This window comes from Thunnus thynnus, chromosome 20 (assembly GCF_963924715.1).
Source record: "Thunnus thynnus chromosome 20, fThuThy2.1, whole genome shotgun sequence".
Taxonomy (NCBI): domain Eukaryota; kingdom Metazoa; phylum Chordata; class Actinopteri; order Scombriformes; family Scombridae; genus Thunnus; species Thunnus thynnus.
In genome coordinates, this window is record NC_089536.1 from 23,158,033 (window position 1) to 23,172,842 (window position 14,810).

The window sequence follows — 14,810 nt, forward strand, 5'->3', positions numbered from 1 at the left end:
GAGGGAATGAGGGAAAGGATGGGATGAGCGAGGGAAATAGGTTTAAAAGCTTTGCTCTGCTTTAACATCAGCAAATTATTCAGAGCCTGCAAACAATGGAGCCATGAGAGGAAGAGGACTCAGCTGAGATCAACACCATGTAGGAATTAATGAAGTTCTCCGCCAACACAGAGCAGAGAGATTTTACAGTCTGGAGGCTGGAGACACTCTCCTAATTGTGTTTTGATAAAAACAAATGTCTCATACTTCATAACTGCTGCACTGATTAAGGAGGGATGATTTTTGTCTGTTTTGGAGATTTGTCAAGCAGTTGACCAAAGTTGCGCAAAAACCTTTGTTTGCAGAGACCCCATTTACATCCGTTTGTACGGAATGAATATTGTTATTATAGTATGTTGTCATCACGAGCAGTAAAAATGGTGACAAAGCTACGACCTGTTCTAACAACCAAGTAGCAATACAAATGTAAAAATTCTCCATCACAAATAAAAGTCCTGTATTCACATTTGTACTTAAAGCAGCCCTAATCAGTAGAGAGCCTTTTTAGCTTCTTTTAGCTCATTGTTTTTGTTTTGTTTCCACAAATGCTGCTCTCCTCAACCAGACAAAGTTAGCAACTAGCTGGTGAACATAGTGGAGCGTTTGGCAGCTAAAGAACCAGACATTTCCTTCAGGACTTGGTGGAGTCAAAAACAGAGATAAAACGAAAGTGAACATTGGACTTTGAACTTGAATTCACCAGGTGGCCAGACACACGACTCCAAATGAATGATAATGTTGCTTCATGTCAGCTGGATGCGCAAATAGGCAACTGTTTGCCAACATGATAGCTGTAACAACTTTATAAGGTGGTAATATGTCAATGTTGTGTTTTCAACTTGTTACACTGCCCCCAAGTGGCCAAAAAAATCTATTCATACAGCTTTATTAGAAGTACATACATATGTATTATAAGCTACATCAAACTTTCAAAAGTTAAAGTACTTGATTTGCAGAATACAGTAGCCCCTTTTACACTGTAACATTATTATAACTATAATGTAATTGCTTTATTATTGCTGATGCATTAAAAGGATAGTTCAGATTTTTTGAAGAGGGGTTGTATGAAGCACTTATCCATAGTCAGTGTATAACCTGCAGTTGATTTTGGTCGATACACTCCCGGTTTGGAGAAGCAGACTGGAATACCGGCACGGAAGCTAAGCAATGTACTGCTGTGGACAGAACCAGCAGATAAACATATTTTAGCCACCTAAAAAAATCAATATCAGTTTAAGTGTACGCTATATTTAGAATATTGTCACCACTTTACCTTGCCGTCAGACAGCTTTTTTCTCAACCATAGAACCTCCGTATTCCTACGCATGACGCGCACTGTATTACGCTGCAGCAGCACTTTCTGACCTTAACAGCTGATCTGAGGCTACCTGCAATAACTGATTTTTTAGCCACTTGGGAGCAGCAGAAACAACATTGACATATTATTGCCTCATAAGTCTAGCATACAGCAGCCTATTTAAACATATTGCAGAAATGGAGGAACATAAGAATTGATTTGGATTTGTGTTTCTGGCCACCTGACAAATATAAGTCCAATATTCACTCTCCTTCTACCTCTGTTTTGGTCTCCACCAGCTCCTGATAGAAATATCTGGCTCCTCAGCTGCTAAATGTTCTATGTTCACCTGCTAGAACATCAGTGACAACGATGGAAATAAGTCCAGGACTTAATCCTTCTTACTATAATATCCTCCTTAATAAACTTGCCTTGCTTATATTGTTCTGTCCCTGATAAAGCCTGTGTTGCATTTTATAAGGGTTGTCATTAGACCTAAATCTATACTACCTGTAGCAACAATAGCTGTCACATAAATGTAGTACAATATTTCCCTTTGAAATATGGTGGAGAATGAGTATTAATCATAAATCATAAATCATAAAATGGAAATATTGATGTAAAATACAATACTTAAATAAATGTGTTTAGTTATTTTCCCCCACTGACCACTAATATGAACAAAGGTAAAATTTAGCCTAAGATGAGAATGAGTTTACTCTCTTCTGTCCTGAAACTTTTCTTTGCACAATTAGCAACACTAAATAACAACAGAAATTATGTCACACAGATTAAGAGGTGGATCAACTCTGCTGATCCAAAAATAGATGGTTTGTTTGAGTTTAGATAAGTTTACTTTCACTACAGCTCCAGCCAGAGGCTGATCAGACTTCCTCATGATTTTGATGCTCACACTGCTGTCTGCTTGAGTGTGTAACATAGCAGTGTGTAACATCCCTGATAGATCATGTATTGATCTCTCTCTCTCACACACACACTTACTCACTCTGTGTCTTTCTGGTTTGCCAGCACCCTGATTAAACTTCTAAAGCAGATTGCATAATACATGCAACAGAAGCGGGGCAGTGGAGATTTAGAACAGCAGCCTCTCTCTCTCTCTCTCTCTCTCTCTCTCTCTCTCTCCCTTTCTGATGAAGGGATTGCATAAGAAAGGAGAAGGGATGGATTCAGGTCATGGTGGCTCTGGGAGCCAGTGTGAGTGATTAGACCAGACACTCTCAGGCAACTCAAGCTCGCTCCCTGTCTGGAGAGGAGGGATGGAGGAAAGTAAAGGGGAGACAGAGAGAGACTGGCCTTCCAGGCTGTCAACCCATTCCACTTGACTGCTGTTCTATTCCTGACCAGCCTGTGTGCTGTTCCAAAAATAAAACACTATGAAGGAGTGGGCGAGCACTCGCATATGCAGCAACACTCCCCCACTTCCCTTTAACACAGACATATACACAATCACTTCTCACATTGAGTGCAAGCAAAATATATCTTTTAAAAATCAAATCATTTAGGAGGTGAGATGCCTGTTTGGAACTCATGCTTTGCAGAGAAACATGGTTCAAACCCACCAAACTTTATTCTAAATTCTAGCTGAGATATTTCATGAGAAGTTTCAAAGACATAATATTGGTTAAATATATATAGAATGATGCACAAAACAACTAGAATATTTCCATTGATTGTAGTTTAAAAGAAGAGCTTCAACAAGCAGATATAGAGAAGCCTGTATATAACACTGTCACTAGATCCATCCTTAAATGAATTGTTCAACATTTTTAGGAATACACTTAGTCATTTTCTGTCCAAGAGTGTGTTAAGAAGACTGATATCAATCTCGTGTCTGTTAAACTCTGTTAAGTACAGAGCTGTTAGCTTAGCTTAGCATAAAGACTGGAAACAGGGGGAAGCTAGCTCAGCTCTGTTCAAAGTTAAAATATGCCTACCAACAACTCTAAAGCTCAGTTAGCACATATCTTTTTTTGCTTAACCTATACACAAACAGAAATGTAAAAACAACAGAGTCAAGAAATTGCTCCACAACATAATTTCTCCTAAAACCACAATTTGTCAATTTTACATTTGTGTTTGAGTACAGATTTAACACACAATATTCATGTTATTTAGTGACCTTTGGAGGTGTTGATTAGGAGATCAATCTCATGTCTGTGCATTATGCACAGAGCTAGAGTTAGGACGTGTTTAGCTTAGATAAGCATGAGGACTGGAGGAGAGCGCATGAACAGATATGACAACAATTTGTTACGCATTGGACCTATTTCTTGACAAGATACAACATGTTAATGACTTTGCTTTAGAGATATTGTCGAGTTATTTTTAACTTTAGACAGAACCAGGCTAGCTGTTTCCACCTTACTTCCAGTCTTTATGCTAAAGCTAACCATGTCCTCATGTTCCGTAACTCAACGTATAAATATACGTTTGATTTTGATACTCTCCTCTCATTTACAGAAAGGAAATCAATAAATGTATTTTCTGTCATATTACTTTAACACCAGAATAGTAAAGCTAATGTCAAACTCGAACAAGGAAACTGTGGTTAGTTTCTTCTCTGCCTTCTATAGACAGCTTGGCACAGCAATTTCCAGTGATGAAGCACAAATTTACTGTACAAGTATGTTTATACCCTTCATCACAAATATCTGTCTACACATTCACAAGCCCTTTCTTTGTTTATGTCGCCTGTGTAACACACACACACACATACACACCGCCTCACACACAAATCTCCTTACACCGTCAGTAATCAAGCACATGACATTTTATTCGGATTTAAATGTTTAATGTGAAATACACTCGGCTGTTATGTAATCTTTGCTGATGTTTACAGTTCTGAGGATTTTCATAGCATGCAATCCGTATTTAAGATCCCATTATTCATTAGAAAAAATGAATGACACAACTGAAATATTCAGGAGCAGTCAATCAAGGACAGTAAACTGCTTCTCAAAGTGTCACTTAGTTATCTCATCACCACTTGACATGAAAATAAATGAAAGGAGGACACACTTTCTCCCTTCATTTTCCACCAGTCAGTCACTGTTTTCCTCCGAGCAGTGAAAGTTGCTGAGTTTGCATTGTGTGTGTGTGTGTGTGTGTGTGTGTGTGTGTGTGTGTGTGTGGTTACATGTTGTCCCAGCCGTTTCATTACATAAGGACAGCATCAGCAGTGGAACAGAATTAACCGCAGGCTCAGTAACCGGTTTACAGTGTAAATAAATAAGGTGTAAATAAATAAGGTTGTAAAAAGCGTGATCTACCAGCTGGGTGGGAGACAGAAACAAGCAGCCAATTTGAATAGCTCACTTTAGTGTCTTCATTACATGGTCAGTTATCAGGGCCTTAGATAACAGCACCTTTTCACCAGAGGACAATAAAACTTGTGCAGCCACTGAACTACTTTTCCTGAACATGTTCCTGCATTGCGGGTAATAAGGCTCTGACAATGGATCATTGGGCTCTGAAGTTGCCTTACTGCCTCATGAGTCTATGAGAAAATGCAGTAACAGATAGGGAGTGAAATGATGTTGCCAGCACTAAGTCCTGAGCCACCCTGCTTCAGTTTGGATGTTGGGGGTGAACAGTTTATATGAGCCTCTGCTGTCCTCTAGTGGAGCTAAAGGTTTACTACATCTGCTGATGACATGATCTCAAAAAACCAAGACATACACAGCAGATATTTCATTTATTCCCTTTTTTCTGCTGGTTTTTTATTGACATTAAGCAGGAGCATATCCCAGCATGCACTTAAAATCATCCTGACAGTCCTACCAAGTGAGGCACACCCAATTCTGTAGACGGCTAAGAATATAATTATATGGGTTATAAGGAAAGCATCTTCTGTCACAAATATTTCATCTAATGAGACCAATGATCCACACAAGAGTCTCGTGTTGCCTTTAAGTGCCTCTTGTAAGCTCCATAGTGCCAGTTCAGAAGTCATCAATACACTTTGTTGCATTTTTATTTAAATCTGCAATAATTTACAGTGGAAACAAGTTGTCAACCCAACACTGACATATCATCACCTTTTAAGTTTATATAGTGAACTTGATAGCAAACAGTTGCTAATTTACACATGCAATAGCTACAGAGAAACATTATCAGTCATTTGGAGTGGTGAATGTGACTCCAATATTCTCTCTCCTTTAGCTCTGTTTTTGAGCATTATAGAGCTATGAGAGCATTGAAAGTGAAGCGAAACAGTAAAGTTTGCAGTCAGATAAACAATGAGCTGAAACTCACTTCAAAGCTCCATAAAGTTGAGGGAAGCTGTAGAGTCACGTGATAATTCAGAGGTTCACAGTTTTTCAAGTCATGTCTTTCATGACTTAAAACAACCGTCAGGAGCCCAGATGAACATTGAAACAGGTTTTTCTCGCTGTAATCATTCCTCCTGTTCATACTGGCTATTAGAGATCTCTTCATAATGTACTTACAATGTAAGTGATGGGGGACAAAAAAAGTCCCTCTTTTTGTTACTCTACTTCCATCGCAGCTCAACAGGGAAACACTGGCCCCCATCAATGAAAGCACATTTGAAGGGGATCTTTTAATAGCAAGTATGAACAGGAGGAATGATTACAGCAAGGACAACCTCTTTCACTGTTCATATGGACATCTGACTGCTGTTTAAAAGTACCCTTGAAAAACTGTGAACCTGTCCTTGAAGTTTTTTTGGGTAGAAATAATTCAAACACGGACCCCAGGTTGTTTTTTCATGGTTGATTATTTATTATTGTCTTCAAATCACGCAGCCCAAAACTGCATGGTGGAGAACAAGGGTAAAAAAGTGCCGAGTTCCAAGTATCGATTTAATGAACAAAAACGCATTAAAGTTAAAGAATTAAACCTTTGGTGCAACACAAAAACACAGGCTATGCAATATCTTACTGCAGTATCATAGAATAATAAATATAGTAGGCATATTTCCAACTGCATATGAAGGCAATATCCTCCTTGATCAATTCTCACAGTATATGTACAGAACACAACACTACACAGAATTGTACCTACACTTTAGTTCACACTTGTTCAATTTCAGTTTTACCTTTCAATGAATCTTTCTAGTTTGGATTGTTCTGAATACCTGCAGCAGAGAGAGCAGCTGTAGGGTCGACTGTATGTGGAAAACTTCAGTCAACACCAGAGGATGCTGTGGTTCACACAAACTACGTTACCTGTACTTCATGAGCAGCAACCAACACTCCTCTGACTCTTTGTATTAAATCCAGGCGCTGTAAGAATCTGAAATGATAAAGCTATAAGTCAAAATAATTAAGCATTGGCAGATATTTATTTCAGATCAAGTCAATTTTATTTATATAGCCCGATATTACAAATTTGCCTCAGGGAGCTTTACTCTTTGTACAACATATGACACCCTCTAGACCCGTGATTTGGAGGGAAAAACTCCCCCCCAATAAAACAATTTGTTCCCTGAATAATGAAAGAAACCTCAGGAAGAGCAACAGAGGAGAGATCCATCTTCCAGTAGATGTTGTGTGTATGGAATAGACCAAGAAAACAAAGTTACAATATGAACAAACATTTTTCCAAAAGCTGTTCAAAGAAAAACAAGTTTCTAAGACTAAATAATGACTTGTTGAAGTCTTTTAATCTTAATCTTAATTAATCTTTCCCTCACTTCATCATGCATTGATTGCCTTTTCAGAGAGCGACCATTAGAGAGCCTGTCACCAGTGACAAAGGAGAGTTTAGGGGTGAAGTGTGTGGCTCAAGGCTACCTCTAATTGTGATTTGGGGAAGTGACAACATTCCTTAATCATCTCCCCCCCGTTTCCAGAGCAGGATATTTGAACTGTCAACCTCCCAGCCTCCAACCAGCTACCACCTACCAGCTTCAAACCCTTCAGCCTCTGCTGCCCCAGGATGATAAATTGCCTTAGGATCCTGCTCATCTCCAGTCAATGCGTGTGAGTGGCTACTGTATCTTTTCAATAGACGTTCCAAATGATATGACCATAACAGATGCAGGTCATGAATCAAAGGTCTTAAACCACCCGGCTAGCTGATGTGTTCCACAGGTGCTACTGTCCAATCTCCTCTGGATACTCAACATGGAAGCAGGACATAGAAATACACAGAGAGAATCTATCCAGCTCTACTGTCCCGGTCTCTGCTGTCTGCTGTGTCCGTTCTAGCTGATGCATGTCTACATCTGAGCCTCGCATGGACCACACTGACTATTCCTGCCTTGTGTGAACTGAGCTTGTGAACGCAATGACCCCATCAAATCAACAAAGCCTGAGAGGAAGGAGAGAAGAAAAAAATACATGAGCGAAAATTCTGCAGCAGCATATCAAAGCATAACTCTTGTACCCTTTTAGTTGGCCCAACTCAAATTAGAAAAGCATAAAAGCGTTTGAAAAATAAGGATCACACATGTTTCAAATATGCTGAATTTTAATTGATAGTAAATTGTGTTTTTGTAGACTCCAGACTACGCATTGAAGTGGTTAAAGGTGTTTTTTTAATGGACATAGGCTGGAAAATCAGAGGAGAAACATAATAATGATGGCGTCTGAGGTTGTTTTGAGGAATTTTAGTTTGATAGTTGAACTAGTTCCCTCAGCTGAACTGTAGTTTGCATCTGTGAATGCTATAAAAATTTACCAGTTCAACTCAATCCAAGCTATAGTACTGTGTGTCTGCTCATTAGAGGGACAGTATAGTGTATACATATGTACCACTGATAATTATTACAGTAAGAAACCAAAGAAAAACAAAAATTTTCCAGTCATACCAATCTGTGGTTTAAAGAGCTTGTAATCCAGTGGTTCCCAACCTGTTTGAATTCTTTTTGGGGTAGAATTTTGGGTAACTTTGTCTAAATATTTTAATTTTCTTCTCTCTGTTTTTGTCATTATTTCTTTGTTTTTGCATATTATACATAGTGTATTCACAGGTATGCACAGCAGATTAATAATATACAAAATGTTAAAAAGTTGCATTATATCTTTATTACATTATTGTATTCTATGTTATATTGAAATCATATTGTAAATACAAATCATTTCTCTTCCCATTCCTAAATCATCCCACTCCATACCCCCTTCCACAAATACCAACCTCCACTTACCCAACCCAAACCGACGGGCAAGAAATAGCAATAATAAACGTAATATACACAGACATCCATATTTATGGAAGCTCATTGCTGCCAAGAAAAAAAAAACATGAAAAAATACTAATGGTACATCAAAATTATGAGATGGTCAAAATTACATAAGTCAAATGCATGAGATAAATTATGAAGTTTTAAATTCAAGATTAAAATCTCAACTTAGTTTTTCATAATTTTGACTCACTATCTCATGGTGTACTACCTCATAATTTAGTTTCTAATTATTTTGACTTTCTTTTCCATAACGTTGACTTAGTATCTCATAATTTTGTAATTTTGACTCACCATGAGTATTTTATTTTAATCATGCATAACTGTCATGTACTTTTTTTCCTTTCCTGTTGGAAATAGGCTTCCATAATATCCTCACAAAACCTAAATCCAATCTAAATAAATACATGCAGACAATCATGCACCAATACACTCATAGTAATACACGCATGTGCATCCATGTAATAATAGTATCTGTGCAAAAAAAGTCAAAAGTAATTTTTTTTGCATATGTGGGTGTGCATGAACAACAGAAAGCCCCTGTATACAATAACTGCATATACAATACAAACTATTATGCCATATATTATTCCCTATAAGTATGCTGTATGGATCTGTGCATGTGCACCTGGAGGCCTTGGAGTAAGGTAAGAATGACTCACTACCCTGATCTCCAATTAATTCTAAAGCAAAGGCCTATTATTCTTTTCAGCTATTTAAAAAATATATAAATGATTAATTCATATATTTAACCAGAGCCATAAAAATTTCATAAAGCACCGTTTTGGAAATTATTCAAACATGATCATACTGTTTATTCTTAGTTTTCAAGATTCAAAATTCTGTAATAATTTATTCATTAAAAGCAGTAGAAGTAGGTAATCACAAATATACCCTTTGTATTTTCAGACTCACAAATTACCCTGAATGAACTGACCTATCCTGTAGACCTTAGCATGTGCAACAAGCTTTTTATGGTTTAATCTGAGATATTTGAAATTAGGGACAAATTGGAGATATGTGATTATGAAATTAATAAAATGTCTTATTTCTGTGTAACGAAAAGCAATATGAAATAACTCTAGTTAGGTTTGTGTTGTTGATATGAACTTTGTTTGTATGCCTCCTGATGTGATACAATGTGCTGCAGATCTAATATTTTTCTCCTCCAGAGCCTCAACAGCTGCTGAACTGTAGGTCTGGGCTCCCTGGTGGTTTTGCCAGTAAAGGAACGCCGTACATGGGCTGATCTCCTGCCTCCCTCGCTGCTCTGGATGGGAGAAACAGAATCTCATCTGGGAAGTAGAACACCCTCGTCGAGGCCCACCAAGGCCTGTTGCTAGTAACCCAGAGACGCCTGCTGGCACGGCATGAAACACATAACTCTTGTATGTGAGTTGATCTGAGGTTTACAGCTTGGGCTCTTTACCCAATTAGACTGGATCATGGAGGCAAAGCAAAATAGTGTTTTTACAATGCCACAGGGGTCTTTAGAATGGATGGGTTCTGTTTTGGGGGCTTTTAGGGGTGGGGTGGAGGGACAGAGTGGGGTGGGGATACACTATTCCCCAGTCTGTTTTATCACAGCCTGTCAGAGGAACTATGCAGATACACAGCGCAGCCACATTCTGTCCTCTAGCAGGTACAGAGGCACCAAAACCAGGCTAAACGGTTAATTTGGTCAAACAAGGTCATTGTGTACTGTGTCCTATTAGCTACAAAAGATGAAACCATTCAGTTTATGGTATTGATATGAACAAAGATCAATAAAAGGAGCCAGAAGGAAAATCCCAAATCTTTATTTTCTTCGCAATTTACAAAAATTATCCAAAATGCCGCTTTCATTTCAAAGAGGAAGTGAAGTACAAAAACAAGACAAAAGACAAGCTTACATGATAATAAATAGCCAAAAAGTCAGAGCATTAAAAATAAAAGTACATTAAAAATAAATGACTGACTGTGAGGGAGTGTGGTAATTAATAAAATATATTACAACTCATTTACCTTGTTGTACTGTTTGTGTAGAATCCTGCACAGGTGCCGTTTATGGGAGTACTTATGCAACATGAAAACTGAGAAATATGAAGTAAATGTATGAAGTGAGAGTATATTCAGGTGTTCAAAGTGCCAGGCTGGCAAATAAAAGGATCAAAAAAACTGTGACAGTTAAATTATGTACATAAAAAATAAATCGTGTCTGTTTTGTGCTTCAATGCAAGTCTGCAACCTCCATTTCTGCAGGAGACAGGAGAGGGCATGAGGGAAGACGGAGTCTGGGGGATTAAGGCAACAAGAGGATTGTGATGGATGTCTTCTGTGTTCACATACATGGTATTTCAATCAACAAAACCAATGACCGCACCACAACAGAAATGCTCTGCTGCTAACAGACCACATGAAAAGACAAACACAATGTTAAATGACAGGGAACCCGATCAGGAGCTCCTGAAAACTAAAAAACAGAAGAAAACCTATTAAATGTAGTGAGAATGGTCTAAAAATTAAAACATTACTGCAATGAATGTTCAGAAGATAACAGACTGTTGCAGTTCCAGCTGAGTAAGGTTTCCCAACTCTAAACTTTATGTACAGATTATACCCCTACTGAGGGCTGTTAGTGATAGCTTTGAGAATGTCACATGTGTTCTTGGAGATGACTTCTTTGAGTTTCCGTACACGGCGGGGGCTGGAAGCGCCCACGTAGCTCTCTGGCTGAAGGACAGCCATGCCATCGTTGACATTGCCCATGATGATGACCTGGCCCTCGGCGGCGGCATTTGTGATGTTTGGGCAGGGGCAGTTCCAGTCCATGTTGAGGAAGGTGACTTCTAGAGGCTCTTTGCCAAAGAAGCGGAGGCCCATCTTCTCGTCCTTGAGGATCTCTTCCACAGTCACAAGGGCGTGGCCTGAGTCCTTCTCCTCTGTAAGCTCCGTCATGCGACCCAAGATGACGAAGTCGCTCCGGCAGAAGCTCGTCACAATCTTGCCTCTTGGCTTACAGGCCTTGCAGTGGTGGTTTTTCGGGTAGGGACACATCTCTTCACATGCTTCTTTGGATTCAAAGTTGTTGTCATTGCCCTCGCATCCTCCGTAGATGAAGGACTGGCACTGCCGCAGGGTGCTGCTGTAGGCCCAACGTGGCTCGTAGGCCTTACAGGGGCCCTGCAGGCTGGGGAGGCCACAGGGGCCTGACAGCTCTGGACCACAGCACTGCATGCAATCCTCGTATGTCTCGAACACCTTCCTTGGCTGATGGCTGTTGTCGTTGATGTGGCAGTGGGTGAAGGAGAAGCAGTTGTTGGTCTTGGGTTCGTAGTACCAGCTGACTTTCTCCAGCTCACTCCCACAGTCTTCTGGGTTATCAGGGGGTTTCAGGCACTCCTCAGGGAGGCAGCGGGTCACATTCTTGGGCTCTGGGCTTCTAGATGGCTTTGTGGGCAGCACAGTGAGCGGGTGGTGGGCCTGAACTGTGCCAGATGGGTTCTGGGCTGTGCAGGTGTAGACGCCTGAGTCATGCAGCTGAGCGTTGTAGATGACCAGCTGACCAATGTTAGTGACCACCATATTGCCTCGCACATGATTGGGCCTCATGACCACCCTCTCTACCCCCTCTGGCTGCTGCTTCTCCCAGGTGATCTCAGGCCGTGGGCGCCCGGTCACGTCACACAGGAAGCTGGCTGTGTCACCCACATTTACAGCCTGTTGGGATGGGCTGCTGATGACAACAGGTGGCTGTGGCTCTGTGGGAGGTGGGATAGTGGCCTGGAGGGGAGCAGTGGTAGGGCGAAGAGTGGTTGCCTGGGGCAACGAGGGGCTTGTATTGGGCCAGATGAGGTGGAAGCGGCAGGTGACAACAGAGAGGCTGATGCCCTTGGAGCATGCTTCAGCGTCCATGTAGCACTTGTTGTAGTAGGTCATGCCATCGGAGGCACAGGTGAAGTGGGGCTCCCTCTCGCAGCGGTCCCGGCATTTACACACTGGCTGGCCATCCCAGATGTCACATTCAGACCCCTGCTGGGTGCACATAAAACTGGCGCAGGTGGCTTCCTTTGGCATTCCTATGGGGCCTTTCTTCCCATCCACATAACGGGCTGCCACACAACTCCGATTTCCACACACATTTTGGCAACACTTCTCAAAGGACTCACACTCCTGTAAGGAGGAGAAGAGAGAAATTACAGATGCTGGATGCTGCATGTATGTAGAGTGAATGTTACAAACTGTGAACAATGATAAATTAGAAAACAGAAAAAAGATTAATTCAAATTAACATAATGGAAAAAACACAATAAAATCTGTTAACCATGTAAAATACAGAAACTAGATGCAAAAAAGCTTCACACTGACAGCAGTGTCAAGTGGATGATAAGATTTAAATGACATTACCTGATCAGATTCACACTCTCTCGTACAGGTACTCATGGCATCCACCCACAGGTTGGGATTCATGTCGTTTGGGCAGATCCCCGCGTGTGAATAGGTGACCTGGGACAAAACTCCGACCTGGAGCTCCATCCACACTGACGCACACGCCAGGAACCAGATCCACTGTGGAAACAGCATCCACCACATCGCCAGAGCGGAGCACAGCTTAACAAGTGGAGAAATTTTTTTTTTCTTTTTCTCTTTTTTTTTTTTTTTTTGTAAGTTGCAGATTTCAGTGATCCAGCAGTAGACGATCTTCTTTGAAGTTAAAAGTAGGTGAAACGATACAAATTAAAAGTGCCTCACACGTGTGAGTCTGCGAGTCAGGAGTCAGGACGACGTGTGTCAGCTGTCAGCTGATCCAGTTTATCCCACTTGTGCACCGATGATGCTCTTTATATACTAACGATCTGCAGCCATCACCGTTAACATCACACGCCAAGCAGCTCACAACATGACAGTTATGAATTGCTTCTGAGTTGTTGGAAGAATCCTTTTTTGAGGTGGGACTGGCGGGGCACCTGCCTGTTAAAAGGATTGCTGGTAACCCCGTTTAACCCTTTGCGGGTTCCAGCGGCGCCAGAGCGCACTGTGCGCAAAGACGCACGGAGAAAAATAGTCAAATACAATTAATTTCTACTTCTTCTCCTTGTTTCCTCTAAATAATAATTATTTAAAGGTGTCTTAAAACCACGTTGATTAATTAAGCGTGTTTGAATGATTTAAACAACGTACGTGCTGTACTGCATGTTTTTTTAGACTTCAAATAATTAGAAATAATCGAACTATCTAACTTCGATTTAAATTTATTATGACAATAAAGATATATTCTTTCTATGTGGGAAACCTCTAAGTACTTCGATGTGTAAATTCACGTGTTTTACTTACCTGGTGAACGAACAGAAATTCCTTAGATTATGACTCTAAGTCGTTGATGTGATATCCATGAAATAACCAGAGATTATTGTCTATCGTTCTTTATTAATAATGCTCATCATTTCAAACATTCGCGTTTGCTCTAACAAAATACAGGAAAAATACAGAACCAATATTTTAAATAATAAACTGCAGAGGTCCCAGGGTTTTCCTCTATTTCTTACCAAATCCAGCTATAAATTTGATCTCTTTTATCAAACGCAATCTTTTGTGTAATATGTTGTTTCCCACAGACAACGTATACAATGTGCAAAATCTAGAAGATTATTATTTTCTTCTAATATTACACTTGAACATTTCTCCTGTCTGTTAATAAAACACTTTAACATTTATAATACATGGGGAAGAAGGAAAATGATCTTCCTTGTATTTTGAATTATGATCAATAATAATAAATACAGAGGAAATTAATTCCAGGTTTTGATATGATATCAGAAAGTGTAATTTGATAGGATAATTAAATACAGATACATTTAGTCTCAATACATTTAGATGGTTTGGTTTTTAAAAAAATATAAATGTAATCCAATGCTGTTCAGTTCAGATCTTTATTGTACCCACAAGAGGAAATTCTTTTTGCAGCAAGGCAGCATAAAACACAAAACCAAGAAAACACGAGCACAATTTAACCTGACTCCGCGCAGCTGCATTTTAAAGAATAATCTGCACTGCTGAGAACATTTTTGCATATTCAGACATGTTGTTAAGAGTTAATGTCACAAAGTTTCACAGTCATGGATTGTAGAGGTGAAAATGTTGCCTTAAGCACACATATTTTCATACTGTCGGAGTTTAAAAAGATACATTTTTATCTTTGCTTATTCCACTGTTGCACAGCGTAAAATGGTTTGGATTACAGTTAATTAAAATACCTTAAGTAGATAGCCTTAAGAACATTCAATGAAAGTCAAATGATGCTAATTCAAAGATACAAAGACATGTTTA

The 14,810-nt window shown here is 39.7% G+C and overlaps 1 protein-coding gene across 1 annotated transcript; it reads right to left on the reverse strand.

Moving 5' to 3' along the window:
- Positions 1 to 10,077: 10,077 nt before the first annotated feature.
- Positions 10,078 to 13,916, reverse strand: wfikkn2b (WAP, follistatin/kazal, immunoglobulin, kunitz and netrin domain containing 2b). Its single transcript, XM_067575976.1, has 2 exons — positions 12,891 to 13,916; positions 10,078 to 12,656 (listed from the first exon to the last, which is right to left on the reverse strand). The coding sequence occupies exons 1-2, from the start codon at positions 13,074 to 13,076 to the stop codon at positions 11,106 to 11,108; spliced, it is 1,737 nt and encodes a 578-aa protein (XP_067432077.1). The 5' UTR covers positions 13,077 to 13,916; the 3' UTR covers positions 10,078 to 11,105.
- Between the last annotated feature and the right edge of the window lie 894 nt (positions 13,917 to 14,810).

Coding starts and splice junctions, on each gene's coding strand:
- wfikkn2b (XM_067575976.1), bottom strand. CDS start 13,076: ATGTGGTGGATGCTGTTTCCACAGTGGATCTGGTTCCTGGCGTGTGCG. Junction 12,657..12,890: donor GAGAGTGTGAATCTGATCAG/GTAATGTCATTT, acceptor TCCTCCTTACAG/GAGTGTGAGTCCTTTGAGAA.